Here is a 17,111-nt window from a genome sequence, read left to right as displayed (position 1 = left end):
GGTGCCACTGAGTAAAGTGTGGTACAAATACATTATGTGGTTATGGTGCTTGCATATTGCCATTACAGCAATAATAACGCTGCCTAAAGGCCCGTTTACACTACAGCTGCACTTGGCGTGAAATCATTTTCACTGCAGCTGCAGTGAGCTGCGCTGGGCGTAAAAATCGCTCCAAAACAGAACGTTTATCTATTGCTGCACTGGGCTTGAGTTTAGCAAAGCGTAACTTTAAGCTAGCTGCACGGGGTTTGAGTTTAGCAAAGCGTGAAACGCTCGCCACAATAGAATTTAAATGCAAATTACGCTTTGCTCAGCTCAGTGCAGCTATAGTGTAAACGGGCCTTAAACGACTGAAATATGAAGATTGAATCCTCATGCGAAACACTCTGCAAATATAGCGTTAATATTACCACCTATTTTAGAAAAAAAAGAATCATACTTTAATGCAGTGTACAGAATTGAATTTTTAGCAACAAACAGATATTCACTAAGTCATGTATTTTTAAAATAATTGCACAATCAAATTTTACCAAACATTAAATAATGTTAGTTTTTCTTACTCTGTGAACTATTTGCTCCAAACGGTGCCCTGTAATTTAAATTTTCCGGCAAACTGTCACCAAACTGATGCAATATTCCGAGTTTGCCAAGAGCTGAAAAAATACATTAATAAAATACTAGTAGACAGTATCAAAGACAGGTAAGTCTATTCAAATTACTACAAAATACAATACAACTAAAAACATACAAATTATTTACTATGGCTGAAACAGAAATAGTTTTAAAAGACTTCTTTTTGACAACTTTCACATTAGCTTATTTATATATTTTTAAAATGCAATAGATTGTGTGTAATAAAACTAGTAATAAATATTGGGAAGAAATTTTAATATTCAAAAAATCAAGTGCATAATTTCAGCTCTATGACCATCTGAAACACTTTAGCTTACTTATATATCAGTTTTTTCTCACTAACTGTTGCCCCACTAATGTGCAGTACACAAGTCAATTTTAAGTAAATGACCAGTAAAGTCCCACAATTTTTAACATTTTGCACCAACTGACCGTCTGTCATTATCTTCAGGCAGATTAAAGCAGTGTTGTCACCATAACTTCGTACATCAATGGAATCTAAAGAAAAACAAGTGAATAAATATTCATGCTGTAAAAGTATGGTGATTCACAAACATGTTAAGCCTTCGTCACACAGTATCCCAAAAAATATAATAACAAAAAAATACAATATTTATTTTGTTTTGCATGCACAAAAAAATGAAACCTTAACACAGTGTGATTTTTTTGTAGTTTTTATATTTTAGAAGTACAGGTTTTGGCAAGGAAATATTAAACATAAGCTACAACTTAAAGATGAACAAACCAATTCAAAAACATATTACCTTCCATTTTGTTGATAATTGTACTTTCCATCTCTATGATTTCCTTTGAACTAACATTTGCCACACTTTTGATTATTGTGTTGGGGTCTAGAGAATAATGTATAAATGTAAAAAACATTTCTTATAATATATTTAAGCTTTGTGTACACACCACAGTTTAACATAACGAAAAACAACAATGGCTTTTTGTATAAACATACATGTAACAAGATTGCAAGTCAAAATCATTTTACCAGAAAAGAGCAAGTATTTATAAAATTATTTCACCAGATAATTTAGCTACTACTTAGACACACCAATGTGAGGAAAACTTTGAAGATTCTTTCCCATCAAGAATCCAAAAATACCCGAGTGATAACCAATGGTTTCTGTGGCTAACATCAAGTCGTCAATGATGGTTTCAAATATTTGAGCTAAAGAAGTAGATAGAAAAAATAATATGATATAAAACATTTACAATATTACACGGTAAACAAAGCACTAATATATACATAAACTACTGTTTATGCTTTGAGGGTTTAATTCAGAATGGTTAATCCATGATGAATCTAATCGGGTATCCATTGAGTAACATTTAGACACTGTACACCAGCAGACAATAACTTATCCAATTATTAGGGTTTGAGTATGTTTTTGTAATTATTAGGGTTTGAGTATGTTTTTCTAATTATTAGGGTTTGAGTATGTATTTCTATTGGAAAGTTTTACAAATGTGCAATGTTTTCTTCAGGGCAAAGCTGGGTACTGCCTTTGTTAGAATCCTGGTACTAAAAGTTAATTAGTGCATTAACCTCAATGGAAAATAGGCATAAAATGCAGAATACCTTGATATAAAAATGAGCGTTGTTGAATAAACCTTCTCATATAAGGAAGGGCATTGCCCAAAGAATTTCTCAATTCACGCTTTGCATCTTTATCTGAAGAAATAAATAAGACCATTTGTTGGTTTACTCCTACCAACTTGTTTTACTGTAATGCGAATATTTATTTCAAAGTCACAAGTAGTGAGCCCCTTTTTTAGCTATCTTATGAGATAAAACAAATTTGTCTTATTGTTAATTATTGTGTTGCTAATAAGAAAGAAATTGAAAATGTTAAAAAGGTTGTTGGGTAATTGTAAACATAATCTAATACAATACTTTTTAAATACTTATAGAAAGTTAACTGCTTTTTTAATTTAATATTTACAGACTTACTGCACAAAATCATTTCACTTCGGTGTTATTTAGAGCCCTTATAAATAAACCAGAACTTACACTGTTGGGAGACATAGGTACTTATGATTCCACCAAACAGCCCAGACATTGACAAAGTGCTTCGCAACATTTTTAGGAATTTATCGTCCACATGGGGAAATATTTCTTCTACAAAGGGTACAAGCATACATTTAACTAAAAAAGAAGTCTTAACTGATAAACAAAGTGGCTCAACATAATTAAGTTTATACAGATCATTTTTAATATCATGATATTTTTATTTTTTAAAAAGGTTTTACTAATTAATGTATATATTTCAAAGTTAGTTGAAATAAACATGCTGTTGCTGCCAGGCATAGTATATACTGAAAATGAGTTCTTCTGGTATTTATTTGTTTGTCCAATGTTCAGGCTACCTATCCAGGATGTCTTCATCAGGCAATGAAGGCATGTTGGGTGTGGTGTTTTTACATTCCCTGATGGAAGAACCCTGGATAGGTAGCCAAACGTTGGATAAAGCAAGTTAAAATATTAGACTAAAACTTAAAATATTTCTTGAATAAAGTGTAAGTAAATCATACTTGGTTGAAGTACTGTAACATCAGGGTTTGTAGATCTGGCCATTGGTCTTTGATCATCCATCTCAGTCACCAACATTTGAACAAAGGGGGCGAGGTTGTCCAGAAAACTTGAAATATGATGCTTCAGTTCAATGTCTTTGCAAACAATTTGATAAGTTGACAAAGTTTTACTTAGGGTTCTTGTATTGAACATTTTTCTTGTATCACAACATTTTTTTTCTTGTAAACAAACATTAAATTAGGGGGGTTTTAAACAACTAAGCACATTATTTGTGCATTTAAGGTACTTTAGTGTTAGGAACGTCTTACAGGGTGATATTTCACAATGATTGTTAAAACTTTGACCTTTTATTATATATTGTAGAGATTATAAAACCTGTAAATTGAGGCCAACCAAACTATAGGAGGGAAATTTCATCAGCCAACAGCATATTGCTCTAACAAAGGCAGTTTGAATGTTATTGGATGTAGTTTCAAACTAAATTTATATAAAATTTCGAACTGAACGGAAGGTTTATGAAGCTTAACTAGAGTCTAGCTAAAAACAAATTTTAAAATTTGGCTAGCAATCATTGATTTACATTTTTATGGTAATCCGGCCTATTATCAACCGGCCTTACTGCATTCTCCCATTAGAAAAAATTAGTGACCCCTGCTCTTTATGGGACACAGACCAAAAGTATTTAGAACCAAAGAATTGCAAAACAATAGAAACAGCTAATATGATGCCATTAGCCAAGTCGATGTCATGCCTGTATTTTGTACTTACAAGGAAGTTGGGGATGTGGCTTAAAACTTCCCAGCAAAATCCTTTTCAGAACTTTGACATCTTGTTTCTTGGTTAATAAAAGAATCCCCATCATTTTCAAATTGAATTCGCCTACGATGCAAAGACAACTTTTCATAGCAGTAAAGATACATCAGAGGTGTCAATAGGACCAGGCAACTGGTTAAGGGTAGTGTATCTTCTTTCTGTGTGTGCACAGTGAAAATTATATTGCTATTACAAGATTGCCAATGGTCTCAACTGACAATAGCGCAATGTGTTTTCATATATGCATTTTGCCAACCTTTATCATTAAAACTGATTGGTCCAGACATGCTTGCCACTGCACCAGCAATGCCCCCAAGCCCGGATAAAAAAGATTTTTCTTCTGCAAATAAAACACAAAGCATTGTTTTTAACTGACATCAGCTAGTTTGTGTAAGTCGGAACACACTGAAAAAACAAACAAATAAGTTTACTTAAAAGGGGGATGTAAATTTTAAAATAAATCTTCATGTGACCAAGACTAGGTTAGAAGTTTAATAAGCTGACAACCACAGCCAATATGCCAACTTAAAGTGTTGAGGTAGAGACTTCATCAAACAAAGATGGCTGTATATATTGAAATAAGTATTTAATTGCACTAATATTCATCCTCAGTTAGAAAATGAAATTGTTTTAAAAAGTATACTGCTGACTCAAATGATTAGGTCAGCTTACTTTACCCTACTGAATTAATAGTTCGAAAAAATCGACTACAGGCTTGGTTATGGTACTGCATTTGACCTAGATAGGGAATGCGAAAGTTCTACAAAATATCTGAGGTTACACCACAACAGCATTTCTTTTTTAATGTACTGTGTACGACCCAAGTACAAACAAAATATTACCTCTTGCAATTTCTGTTTGACCTGCAACCAAATCACCAATGATGTTTCCAATAAGGCCACCTAGCACAGCTCCGAAGTACCCTAAAAAAGAATGACAAACAATATTTATTATGTATTACATTTACAAGCCAACATTTCAATGAATAATTGTTTACACACTTCACAAACAAGCATTTATTTCTTACCAATATCTCGGGAATGTTTCTTTGGTAACTGGCACACAAAAGGGCCAAGAGTGGCAACAACACTTTCAAGGTGCTCAATAGCAGAGGCGTTATGGAAAAACGTAGGGCCTGCCAACAAAAGAAAAATATTTATTTTACATACATGCATCTCTATGACAGCCAGGTTACAGTAGTTGAACTGATTTTAATAAGAACAGACTTTACATCAATTAAACAATATTACTAAGATGTGTGGATAAAAGGGCACTGCTGTACCACAACCACTTTAATAGCAGACTACTGTACTTCAGGCATAGCATGTCATTGATTTTCTATCTTTAACAAATATGCAAGGTTAAACTTATAAGTTTACAAAACAATCAATTTAAAGACAACATTTACCACCATCAGGTTGCGGAAATCCATGCATCAACTTATCAGCCAGGTTGATACTCATCTGTGTTTTATCGCGATCTAAAAAGAGTATTATGCACCAAACAATCAGCATTACAGATAACTATAAAGACTATTGTAACCATGACACAAATGCAAATAAAAACTTTGGAAAACCTAGCAGTACACCTTGGATGCCCAACAATAATAGTCAGTGCCCCATACTAGGCTATAAAAAATCCTAAACAGTGGTATAGGTATGTCAGCCACAGTAAGCAAACCAAAGAATAATACAATAACACGATAATTTTTTCTGGCAAATTCAATTCATTGTATGTCATTACAAGTTTGGCCTAAACCCTTTACAAAATTATTAGATTTTTCTAATTTTTATTGGCCTAGTTAACTAAAACAGTGGACGGCATCAAATTTAGGATATCAAATTAAAATGTCTGCATTGTACATCCTCACTGGACAGAAGAGTAAACCAGAAATTTGTTAAATTACCATGAAGCATTCCTTCAATTGTCGTTGTTAAAGAAAGAAATGCATCTTGTGTACTCGAAGACAGTATGACGTCATCGCCTGTCAGAAGTTATTATTATATTGTGAGTATAATGTTTTGCAATCTTGCTTCTATTCTCTGACTGGGTACAGTTACTGCACACACAATGATTTAAGGTGTAGGGGTTTGTAAACAAAAAATAAATGTATATACCAATTATAAATATATATATATATATATATATATATATTAAACATCTAGTCTTTTGGGGTTAATCGAATTTATGGTAAAAGGTTCTACACAATTTACATAATATTCAGACAAATCATCATATTAAAAAACTAGTCATACAAACCTTTTGAAGGTACTGCCACCAAGCCAAGTAAAAGCCCTAAGAAAACAAATAAATATAAGTTTATGGTTAAAAAACTAAAGTTGTCTTTTAAAAGCTTTGCTTACCAACAGCCATTAAGTAACTCCATAAACCGGCCATATCCCACGACCGCCAATCGAAAAGATAGGACGCTGAACAATTTTGCAAACCTATCAGTGATCTTTGCAAGTTTACATCTCACCCAATAAATAAAGTAAAAATATCCTTGTGAACTTAATTGCTTAAAAGAGTATAATAGTGTTTATGAATTCACCGACATTTGTAACAACCGAAACAAAAAAATCGAAAGACCAGCTTTTACTAAATATAATATACATAAAAACAATGATAGATTAGGGATTTAAGTAAATATTACAATTTAAAAAAAAAACGGATATAAAAAATGTTATTTTTATTTATTTAATATAACATTTTTTGCTAAAATTATAACTGTAAAGCGACCTTTGAAAGGTCAATTGACAAGCGACAAAATTGTACTTTAATTAAAACTTTTATCCTGTGCCGCAGAGTCAATTTGTTGTTTGAAAAGCTTATGACAAAGGGGATTTATTATGTTTTTTGTTTTTGCCTGTTGTTCTTATAATATTTTAGGTGGTGATTTAGTTTACAAAATATTTAGTCAGTCGTTAAGAAAGTTACTACCGGTATATTAAAAAATGCTAATCGAGTATTACACCAGCCTGCGCGAAACAAAAATGTAAGAAGGTAAAAGGTAAATTCAAGCCAGGCTATAGTGTTTTGCGAAATATGTTTTATTATTCTTTAGTAACTAGTATCCAGTAATAATGACAACTGGTTAAAACCGTCCAACAGCCAGGCAGTCGTAGTTTTATAGCTATTAAATGGCACGAGGTAGTCAGAACTTCAACATAAAAGTGCGCCCGCTTGTTTACCAATCACCCAAGAAAGGTATTACGAGTTTCAAAAATTGAAACATAACAATGGTATACTGCTGTAATGTACTGTAAAGTTTTATGTCGTTAATTTTGTTGCTGCTGGTTTCTAAAAGAAACACGCGCGCACCCCGCCTTTTCAAAAGAGTTATGGGTGGATGCAGAACAATGAACGCGTTTTGAAGTCACAATGCTATTATCTGTGTATTCCAATGTGTAAAATCTAGACTGCTTTTGTCAACACATGCTAGTTGTTGGATTAGGACTTTAGGTTCGTTTTTTCAGCTTCTCTCAGTTAGATTAGGTGTTTATAGTTAAAGGTTTGAAATGGACGTGTGCAATTTACGTTTGGTCGAAACACAAATTATGCCTTTGATTAGCCGTTTGGTAGTTCGAGATACAATATTTATAAATATGTTAAACAAAGCTAGTTTAGTTCTAAACCAGAGAAATTCCTTGTTGATTATTTTTTAAAGTTTCAAAAATTTGTCAATTGGTAAACCTTCATATTGAATTTGCATTTATGTTAAAAGGTATATTTATAATATTTTTGTGTGCTTAATAAACAGAATAATGAGTTTTATTTTTTAAACTTTGTGAATGAAAACATCTTAAAAAAAAATTTTGAGCCTTTTTGAGAAAATGTTGCGTAAATAACGCGTATATTTATCTTTGTATATGGCCGTATTTGTCCAAGTCTAAATAGAGGAATCAGGTGGCACTGCATGTATAAAGGGTATATTTATGTTTGCTAACAGAGAACTTTACACTAAAATGTAAGTCCCTTGTAGCATAAAACACATGGCATTACGCCGCAAAAAAATAGGTTTTACTTTTTCCTGGTTGTTCTTTTAATGGATATACTTTCCCCCCACAATTCTGACCGCCAGATCGGTCTTATCTCAACTCTATGTAGTCTCAGCGACGCCTCAGAGCAGAGCATCGAAGACCGAAAAAACGAAGATTTGTCCGGCTGGTCGCAGTTCTCCCCAGTCGAGTTAAAACCAAGCACATGTGCCTTGAGCACCGTCAAATCGCGGCACTGCGAAGACGGCGACAAAGGAACGCAAAAGCAGAAAAAGAAACGAATAAAAAAATCGGAAATATCGACCGTCTACTCGTCCCCGGCAATTACAAACGTCAAGCCCGTCACCTTCGTATCGATTAAGCCCATCGAAAACTCTTCAGTGTGCACTTCGGAGGTGGTGAAGCCGGAATGCCGCGCGCGCAAATTAGCGCCCGACGACGGCTCGAAGCGACTTCTGGCCAAGTCCACGATCAACTTCTGGTCGGAATGCGAGCAGGAAAAGGCGAACAATAAGCTCTTTCGTCGCAAGCTTGCCAACATTGTGGAACCGAAGCGCATTCGCCTTGGGAGATCGTGCGATGAGCTAGATCCCACTCGCGTCGACGCCAGCGCCAAGTCCTTGCGTATCGGACGCCGCAACTCCACCCCGAAACTGGCCTACAAACCGGCCAAAGTGGTCAAGCTGCCGCCCATCAAGCCCAAGCAGGCCACGTTACAGGTGCAATGGGCCTCCCTGGTGCAAAAAAACGCGCCCGAGACCGAGCCGCGCGTTCCTCACCGCCTAAAAACGCTGCGCAGCAAGGAGGTGGACTTGGTACGTTACGGTGACGAGAAATCAGCCAACGACTTAGGCCACAACTGGCGCTGGAGTCCGATTCTTCCCATACTGCGAACCCGGGCCGCTGACTCGCCCCTGTACAGAAGAAACCTCGAAGTCAAAGTCAAGCGCAAGCCCCAGGCGATGGTGACCGCTATAACGCATGGAAACTACAGGTTGGGCGTCAAGCAGTCCTCTATCAGTCGCTTGAATCGAGTTCCGACTCGAAGCGGCGGCAAGCACTTGCCCAGAGTGCTGGGTTCGAGCTGTCACCACCCACTCTACAACACTAAGGGTTTGCCGCTTTTCGCCTCGGAGTACAGATGATGGTTTACGAGTGTTTTCACTTCTTTACCGCCTTTTAGAAACATGTTTTGTCATAAAAGCAATATCGCGGCAGTGCGTTTTATACGTTTTGCTTTAAAATAGACGAGGTTAAAGCTGTTAAAAAATTGTGTTTTGGAAACTGATATAGAAAGCAATGCTTGTGTTTTTAACAGTTTTAGTTCAATTGAAACCTTTCTAATCACGTACGCCTGGTTATGTGATCGACGAGTCAGTTAATATAGAAAAAAATGGCTCAAGCCTTTGAAGATATCATAAATTTTCCGAAGTATTATTTATTTTATTTAGCAAGCACAGATCTTTATATATCGAACTCGGCAAACTAATACCAAAATATTTTTTTTATAACTATACCACTTCCATATGTGGTGTAGTTTGAAAGCCTATAGGGCTGGCAGTAAGTTTTTATAGTTATATTACTTTTTAACTTAATTCTTGAGATTGGCATACAACTCCATTTTTATAAAATTGGCTTATTTCCCAAAACATACCAAGTGTACAATGTGCTTCTCATTCTTTAGCTTCAGTTTAACATTAGTTTATGCTAATGGCATGTTTTGATTGGTCATCGAAATGGCTATAAATTAGGCTTGACTTGTTTCAGTAGGACTTGGGTATTTCTTGTTCAGTTTTTAACTTGACTTGTGTTAGACTTTTCAAAAAACAAAGGACTTTGATAAAATACATTTAAAATGGTTTGTAAGAAGCACTTGCCCGAGCCCTGGAGGTATCCAGTTCCAGTATCCAAACGTTTTGTTAAAATTAGGAAACCCGTATAGTTATAAAAAAGATTTATTATCAATTACAGTTCTGCAACTGATGTCTAATCGAAAATGTTTAATATTGACCTGACATCCACAACTTTATTTCATTCGAAATCTTGTCAGTATTTAAAAATCTTATTTATTTTGGGTATTTCCCATATTATATTCAGTGACGTTATGCCGAAATTTCGCTACAGCGAGTTAACGTGAGCCACATACGCAAACCATTAAAAGCTTCAGAATTTCAGATCAATCCTTATGATTTTAACAAAGTACATTGAAAGTAATTTATTTTACAGAACAAAACAAACTTAATTTACAATTTAAAACAGGTCGTCTAGTATGCAGAGAATAAAAACTTGTATATGAATATTTATAAAATTGCTAAAGATGCTATGGGCAGCAGACGGAATTATAAAAGTTTTTACATTGTAAACTGCACGAACCGTTGAACAGTCGCGTTGTGTGGTGTGTACAACCTAATATTATTTCCAATCAATTTCTGTGTACAATAATTTTAGTTTGCCACCTTACAGAATCCTTAGAGTACTGCATGTGGATTCTGTGACTTGTGTCTATTCTGGAATTATTTGGGACAAGTAGAATTACACTGGTATATGTTGTAAACAATGAACATTCTGAGCCATGTTACCACCTTCTGGATTAGTTTTTCAATTTGTTTAAAAATTGAATTGCACACCTATATAACAAAAATTGGGTTGTGACCTGAATCCTTGGGTGTTTTTTAAACGTTAAGTGCACACCTGCATAACCAAACTTCTAAAATTTAAAGAGTTTTTGCATGCCTGAATGCAGCATTTCGCTTTGATTTTACATGAAATGTACAGCTCAGCTAAAAGTAAAACTCATCTGCTTTTGGCCCCTTAGATAGTAATTAAAAACTTAAAATCCTTAATGTCTTGCAATGTGTGGTTGTTTTAGCCCAGTCTGCATCCTGTGGCAGATGCACACCAGACATTTTTTTAACGAAATTTCTGTTTGACTCTAAATTGGTAAATTGCACACAAATGCTTCCGAAAAATCTAAGGTTTCTTAGGGTTCTTAAGTGTGCATGAAACTTTAATTGCACACCTGAAAATTTGGCGCTGCACAATGTAAATCTCGTCAAAGTGAAATGTTTTTTTAACCATGTATTTTATTCCAGTGATATTAAATTTTCAATTTATTTAGTTATAAATAAAAACACCAGCATGTCATCAGAAAATATTGTTTCAGTAATTTCCAACTTTTTCAAAGACTACACTCACAGAACACCGGCAAAGTTGAAGGTTAGTTTTCAACTGAATACTCTTATATCATTTTGAATATTTTACAAATCTCCATGAATAATTTTGCATGAAAAAAAATGTTTTCAGGTCATAGACTCATACCTGACGTATATTCTCATTACTGGCATATTGCAATTTGTTTACTGTGCCTTGGTAGGAACCTTCCCGTTTAATTCCTTTCTGGCTGGATTTATTTCCTGTGTTGCATCATTTGTACTTGCCGGTTAGTATTTTGTTGGTTCACTTACTGACCAGTTAAAAAGAATAAATTATAATTTTTTATTAGCTTTGTTTTGTTAATGTTCAATTGCTATAGTGGTTGATTGGTTGATTTTATTATATTATATTAGAATTTAATTTAAAAAATGTTTTACTGTTCAGTGAATCTTCGATTGCAAGTAAACCCAGAAAACTCTACTGACTTCCGTTCCATTGCCCCTGAAAGAGCATTTGCCGATTTTCTTTTTGCCCACGTTATTCTGCACTTGGTTGTCATAAACTTCATGGGTTAAGAATGTAAGTCTACTCGATTAAATAAATTATAAGCTGTATGTTTCAATGTCAAACCAATCATATATAACATTTTACATGGTGTGTAAATTTCGATGGAACACACATTGCTCTGAATTTTATTGCTAAATTAAAAACAAATCAAAAAAAAGCTAGTTTAAACAAGGTCAGGAAATAAACAAAAAGCTTGTTGGCTATGTTGGTTTAAAACATACAGCTCATCACTCTGAATTTTAAACTAGGTTGTTTGACGGTTATTCCTCGACCAAAAGTTTTAAATTGTTTAAATATTTACATTTGCCAAAAATATATATATAAGTTTCCATGACACATCTTTTTTATAATGTTGGTAGCAATTTCTTTGTAAGATGCTTGATACAACAGTTCATTGGCTCGTCTTTTTGTTGTTAAACTACAAATCTAAAAAAAATTAAAGAAAATGTTCTAGATTTCATAATATGAAATAATTTTCTTTCTTTTCAGGAAGCAGCGATCCAAAATGAAGCAACTAACTTTTAGCAGAAGAAGTTCAATAAACTTTGTTGCTGCGCGCCACACACTTTTCATAATCGAGATGTCTGCGTTTAATATTCCAATGTTTAAAAATATTTGCTAGAAAACTTTGAGCTCAAACGTTTTGCTGCGTCAATTTTACTTTGATAAATAAAAAATACCCTGTTTTGCCTAAATGTGGTAATCTGAAACTTAATCCCGAGTTAAAGTTACCATGTAACATTTTTTACCAAAACGCTCTGTGTATGGAACAGTTAAATTTGAATTGAGTAAAAAAAATACAGAATTTTAAAATTAATTTGTCTTGATTCCCTTTTAAACACGGAATTCATTGTTTTAACGATCTATGAAAAACAAATTAAACATTCTTATGCTTATCGCAAGCAGAAAACTGCACTTACGTCACGTCTGACCAATGTAATTTAAAAAATACTCCCTATTATCAAGTTTATTAACATTGTAGAAAGCAATCTAAATTTTAGTGCTAAACGTGAAAACTTTTCTGTATAAGTTCTTATTTTTACGCTGAATTGATACTCACGTAAAACATAGGGTAAAAACTTTGCAAAGCGTAACTTTTTACAAAATCCGCAATTAGGACACTATTAAAACCAATACGTTCAACAAAATATTTACATTTTCTACAGCTTTTTATGCAACTGCAATATTTCATGCCGGACCTACTGTGTCATAAAACAAAATTTAATTGAAAACGCACAACTGCTAGTGCTATTACTTAAAAGTACAAACCGTATGGCCACTCTATAATTTTCTGATTGCCATTTGGACTTTTTTGAGAGATTTGCCGTGCAAAAAACCGTTCCAGATGATTCCACGCCAATCGTCGATCTGCGTAGTTCGATACAAGCCGTTGAGAAAGCCCGAAAAACAATATGAGCTGCCGAACCACCATCCACCCTTGTGATTTTCACCGCAGTTGCGAAGTGACGAACCGTCATTATCGCGGTCGAAGGTGGTAAACATCGAACCGTTGTGGTGAATTAAAGCGTTGCCTGTAAAACGATGTTCGTGAAATAAGACTACGGACATCAGACATGCATCGCTTTAATTCGACAGATATTTTTAGATATATAATGTTGGTATTTGATATACTAAAGTTTGAAAGAAAAATCAAGATGGTAAATGCGGTATAGGCTACATCCCAGTATGGTTAATTCCATAGATGAAGTAGAAAACTTTTAAGTGATGTCAAAGGTTTTTATTAATTTAAACGTATTCTTGAAGTCGAAATCAATTGATAAATACACGCAAGGGAAGACAGAAGGCTTTCCCCAGTTATGCATTGACTAGAGTGCACTCAAGTAACTGTTTTCAATAATTAGACTTGACTTAAGTCTTTGACCAAAATGACTTTTGATTTAAGACTTGGACTTGAGTCGAACATCGGATATACAGTTCGAGTGTCATGTCCTTGTTACTTAACAGGGTTTGTCAGTGTTAAGTGACTTAAGTTCAAGTCAAGGTATTTTTACAAATACCAAGTGAAGTCCCAGTCCAAGTTATTGTTATAACAAGTCAAATCGAAGTAACTTACAGCATCAATCCTATCAAAACCGATAACCGCGTTTCATTCCAAGCAACATTTCGCATAGCAACAATCAAAAACGAAGCAAACGTTTAAGTTAAGATTTTTACACTTATTTGACAAAAACAAACCAATCTCACTGAAATGTGTTCATACAAAGCATTTGAATTTATTGTGAGTCAAGTCTTATTCGTAAGTTGAAGTCAAATTATTTATATAATTTAGGCCTATCATATGTCCTATTTTAGGAGGATTTGTCCTCTTTTTTCGTAAAAAGTGAATGGTCCTCCGAGCCTCCGAGGACGCTCAAAAATGCCCAAATGTCCTCTTTTTCGCATTTCGAGTTATTCGGTTGTACTTTTAACAAGGCTTTTAGGCGAGACGTAGGCTATTTATTTCCAAAAAAATACTATAGCCATGAAACCTAGATTGGTGGTTTCAAAAAGCATTTTAAACAATTTACCCTATCGCAGCCCTACCTTCTTGATTGTTATTCAGGGACGCCGGAGCGATTTCAGGGCAAGGGGGGGCGACTTTTTTGGTAAGGGCAACATAGACCGCAGGTAAGCGTAGCGAGCCGAAATATTGGGGGGTCCGGGGGAACTCCCCCGGAAAATTTTTGCGGCCACGCCCTCTAGATTGGCTTAAAATGGTTCCAAAAATGTTTCAACAAATGTCAACCATGTCATTTTACGAATTTTTTTGCATTTTCCCGTAGCTCAAGCCCTACTCCTGTCGGTCGCATAATATTTAATGTTGTGAAAGCAATATATCGTTTTTCATTTAACATCGTTGTTTGTATATTTCTTTCATCTTACCTGCATTTCCGCTGTACTGACCAACAGTCAAAACAAACCCTCTAGATTCCGGTCCAATTTCAAATGTTCTGTAAAAGTTACTTGTATTTAGGAACATTTTCACCAAGTAGAAGCATTTAACTATCGATGTGTTTAGGTAAAATTGAACACCTGTAAATGGCGTATCTATTGACGTCTTCAAATGAGGTCAAATCCACTCGGAGTTCAAATCGATCTGTTATGATCTCGCGAAGATTTTCTAAACCTTTGAAGTAACGTAAACTTTGGCATATCATTTTTAACACCTCTTAAAAAAAGCTACTAGATAGATCAGGTACCTATACGTCGAGATGGAACGAGCGTGTAGAAATATAATACATACACTATATTCAGTTTAACCACATTTGCCTATTCCACCTACATTTTGCCTATTTTATGATGTGTAATTAACCCAGGTGAATGCATTGTCAAACTTGTTTTGGCGTATTGTAATAACTTTTATGTAAATAAATATCAGCGTCGTTTTAGCGAGCGACCCACAGATCTTTGAACGAAAACAACTTGTCATTGCCGACAAAGCATCCTCTATTACGTCATTGCGGCGTGACTTCCGCTATTTTGGACTGCTGTTTTCACCCGTTGATCGTGACAGCTTACATGACTCATATGACAATTTATAGAAAACATCTCGATTTTTTTTTAAATTTTACTGCACTGCAAATGAAGCAATTGTGTTTACCACCCGACACATGAAGTCTCAAACAACAACTATTCCTCATTTAAGGGGTGAAAGTGGAATAATTTTATAACTGATACGCACAAATATTTCCATACATGACGTCAGAAATTTACGTCATAGCGGGACGTATAAAATCAAAACTTTTGATAACCTGAGCTTATGGTTCGATGTCGTGTACCAATATACAAGTGAAATCTTGAAAAAAATTTTTTTAACGGATTGCCGTTCCTGACCGTTCGCCCTTACTTTCACCACTGGGTTTACTATTATAAGGCATTTATAAGAGTACCACGACCAACGAAGCATTAGACTACCTACGGTACAACGCTGTAACGCAAACTTCTGTTATACCCATCCAAAAGTTTCCACTTTTGTCACCGAAGCCGTTTTTGTAATCCTCCCAACCGCGGGTGAAATTTACTGTGGCGTCGATTCTGCGCTGTATTACCTGTAAAAAGTCAACACATTTCAAAAATACAGATGAACAACAAGTGTTTGTGTCTTGCTATCGCATTGGCGGGATTTTGGCTACCGAAAACGTATTTTTGATAAACAGAATTTGGGGCTAAAATATTTATCTGTTGGCTTTTATTTCAACAACCGTAGGATTGTTATCTCAATGAGGTGTTTCAAGGCCAAAACGCTTCGATAACAAAACACCTAACTGTTTATGTTTAGAAGACAAATTAGTTTAAATGTATTTAAGCAAAACAGTGGAAGAACAGCCGTTTTTCAATGTGTTAAAAACACTTCCAACCTACCATCCATCCGCCCTGGCCGTGATCCATGTCGCAAAAGACCTCGAGGCCTTTGCCGAAGTTTGGGTTAAACGGGTAAACTGTAAAAACTCCACTCATGTTTGTAGTTCGTTGGACGTCTTGGCAATTCCTAGGCAGCCGATTAGCTGTGTATAAATAAGTAGCCTAATTTGTTTTATATAAGTTTTGAATGTCCAACCGTTCGTTAGAGGGAAACGAGGAAAGAAAACGAATACAAACTTGGCAAATGAATCATCGGACATAAGCATCCAGTCGATAAAAAATCGTGAGTTAAAATTGACATGATGTTTTAAAGAATTTGTTTTTGATTTTTATAGGACCGTTCATCGCGCGGAGAAAGTTTTTAATTTATTAAATGCACACAATTTTTTACCTTCCAATACAGAAATCTGTCGCTCTAGAAGTCTGACTTTCTCTTCCAGTTGATCATTGACAGGGGCTGCGTCTCCTTTAGGGCCGACTGGGCCGACTGGGCCAACTGGACCCCGTTTTCCCGGACGACACCGACCTGTGCACTCTTTAGAGGAGGAATCAACTGGTACCATACAGGTCAGCTGGGCCTGTCGAAATGCAGTCTGTTGCGAAGGTGCTGGTCCATTGCCCAAAGTACGTTCGACCAAGCAAATTAGAAGCAGGGACAATATTTTATTCATTGCAAGGCTATTTTAGATGTTGGTTAGCAGTTAAGTGTACAAAAATATCTCCTTTTTCAGAATATAGTATTCGTACAAATTTTAAAATATGGATGGTAAAAGATAAAGGAACTTCAAATAATAAAGTTTTAGGATAAGGTTTACATCACGTGAAACATCACTATTTAAGCGTATAAAAAATTAATAAAACTAAAGCCACTGCAATACGATGTTAAACCTACTTATGCAAGTTATTAAATATTACCACGATATTTTGCCAGATCAGGAATTCGAAAACTATAAACACACACTGCTAAACCCTGTAATGATTTGCTTACTTTAGTTATTCGTCTTGTTTCGAACAGCTCTGTCTGTCTGCCAGCTTCTCGCGGT

At 35.0% G+C, this 17,111-nt stretch overlaps 2 protein-coding genes across 2 annotated transcripts; one reads left to right on the top strand and one right to left on the bottom strand.

Moving 5' to 3' along the window:
* The first annotated feature begins 11,057 nt into the window (after window positions 1-11,057).
* LOC146162568 (dolichyl-diphosphooligosaccharide--protein glycosyltransferase subunit DAD1-like) lies at window positions 11,058-12,401 on the top strand. Its single transcript, XM_083384164.1, has 4 exons — window positions 11,058-11,202; window positions 11,290-11,425; window positions 11,584-11,718; window positions 12,196-12,401. Exons 1-3 carry the CDS (start codon window positions 11,125-11,127, stop codon window positions 11,712-11,714), a joined length of 345 nt encoding a protein of 114 aa, XP_083240290.1. The 5' UTR covers window positions 11,058-11,124; the 3' UTR covers window positions 11,715-11,718; window positions 12,196-12,401.
* On the bottom strand, window positions 11,874-16,781 carry LOC146162567 (microfibril-associated glycoprotein 4-like). The gene is made up of 7 exons (XM_083384163.1): window positions 16,460-16,781; window positions 16,069-16,211; window positions 15,659-15,755; window positions 14,740-14,833; window positions 14,590-14,657; window positions 12,987-13,238; window positions 11,874-12,132 (listed from the first exon to the last, which is right to left on the bottom strand). The coding sequence occupies exons 1-6, from the start codon at window positions 16,737-16,739 to the stop codon at window positions 12,988-12,990; spliced, it is 933 nt and encodes a 310-aa protein (XP_083240289.1). The 5' UTR covers window positions 16,740-16,781; the 3' UTR covers window positions 11,874-12,132; window position 12,987.
* Window positions 16,782-17,111: the final 330 nt, after the last annotated feature.

The sequence above is a fragment of the Ascidiella aspersa genome, chromosome 3 (genome assembly GCF_963924565.1).
Source record: "Ascidiella aspersa chromosome 3, kaAscAspe10.2, whole genome shotgun sequence".
Lineage (NCBI taxonomy): Eukaryota > Metazoa > Chordata > Ascidiacea > Phlebobranchia > Ascidiidae > Ascidiella > Ascidiella aspersa.
The sequence above is the reverse complement of the archived record's forward strand: the minus strand, read 5'-3'. Positions and strand labels throughout refer to the sequence as shown.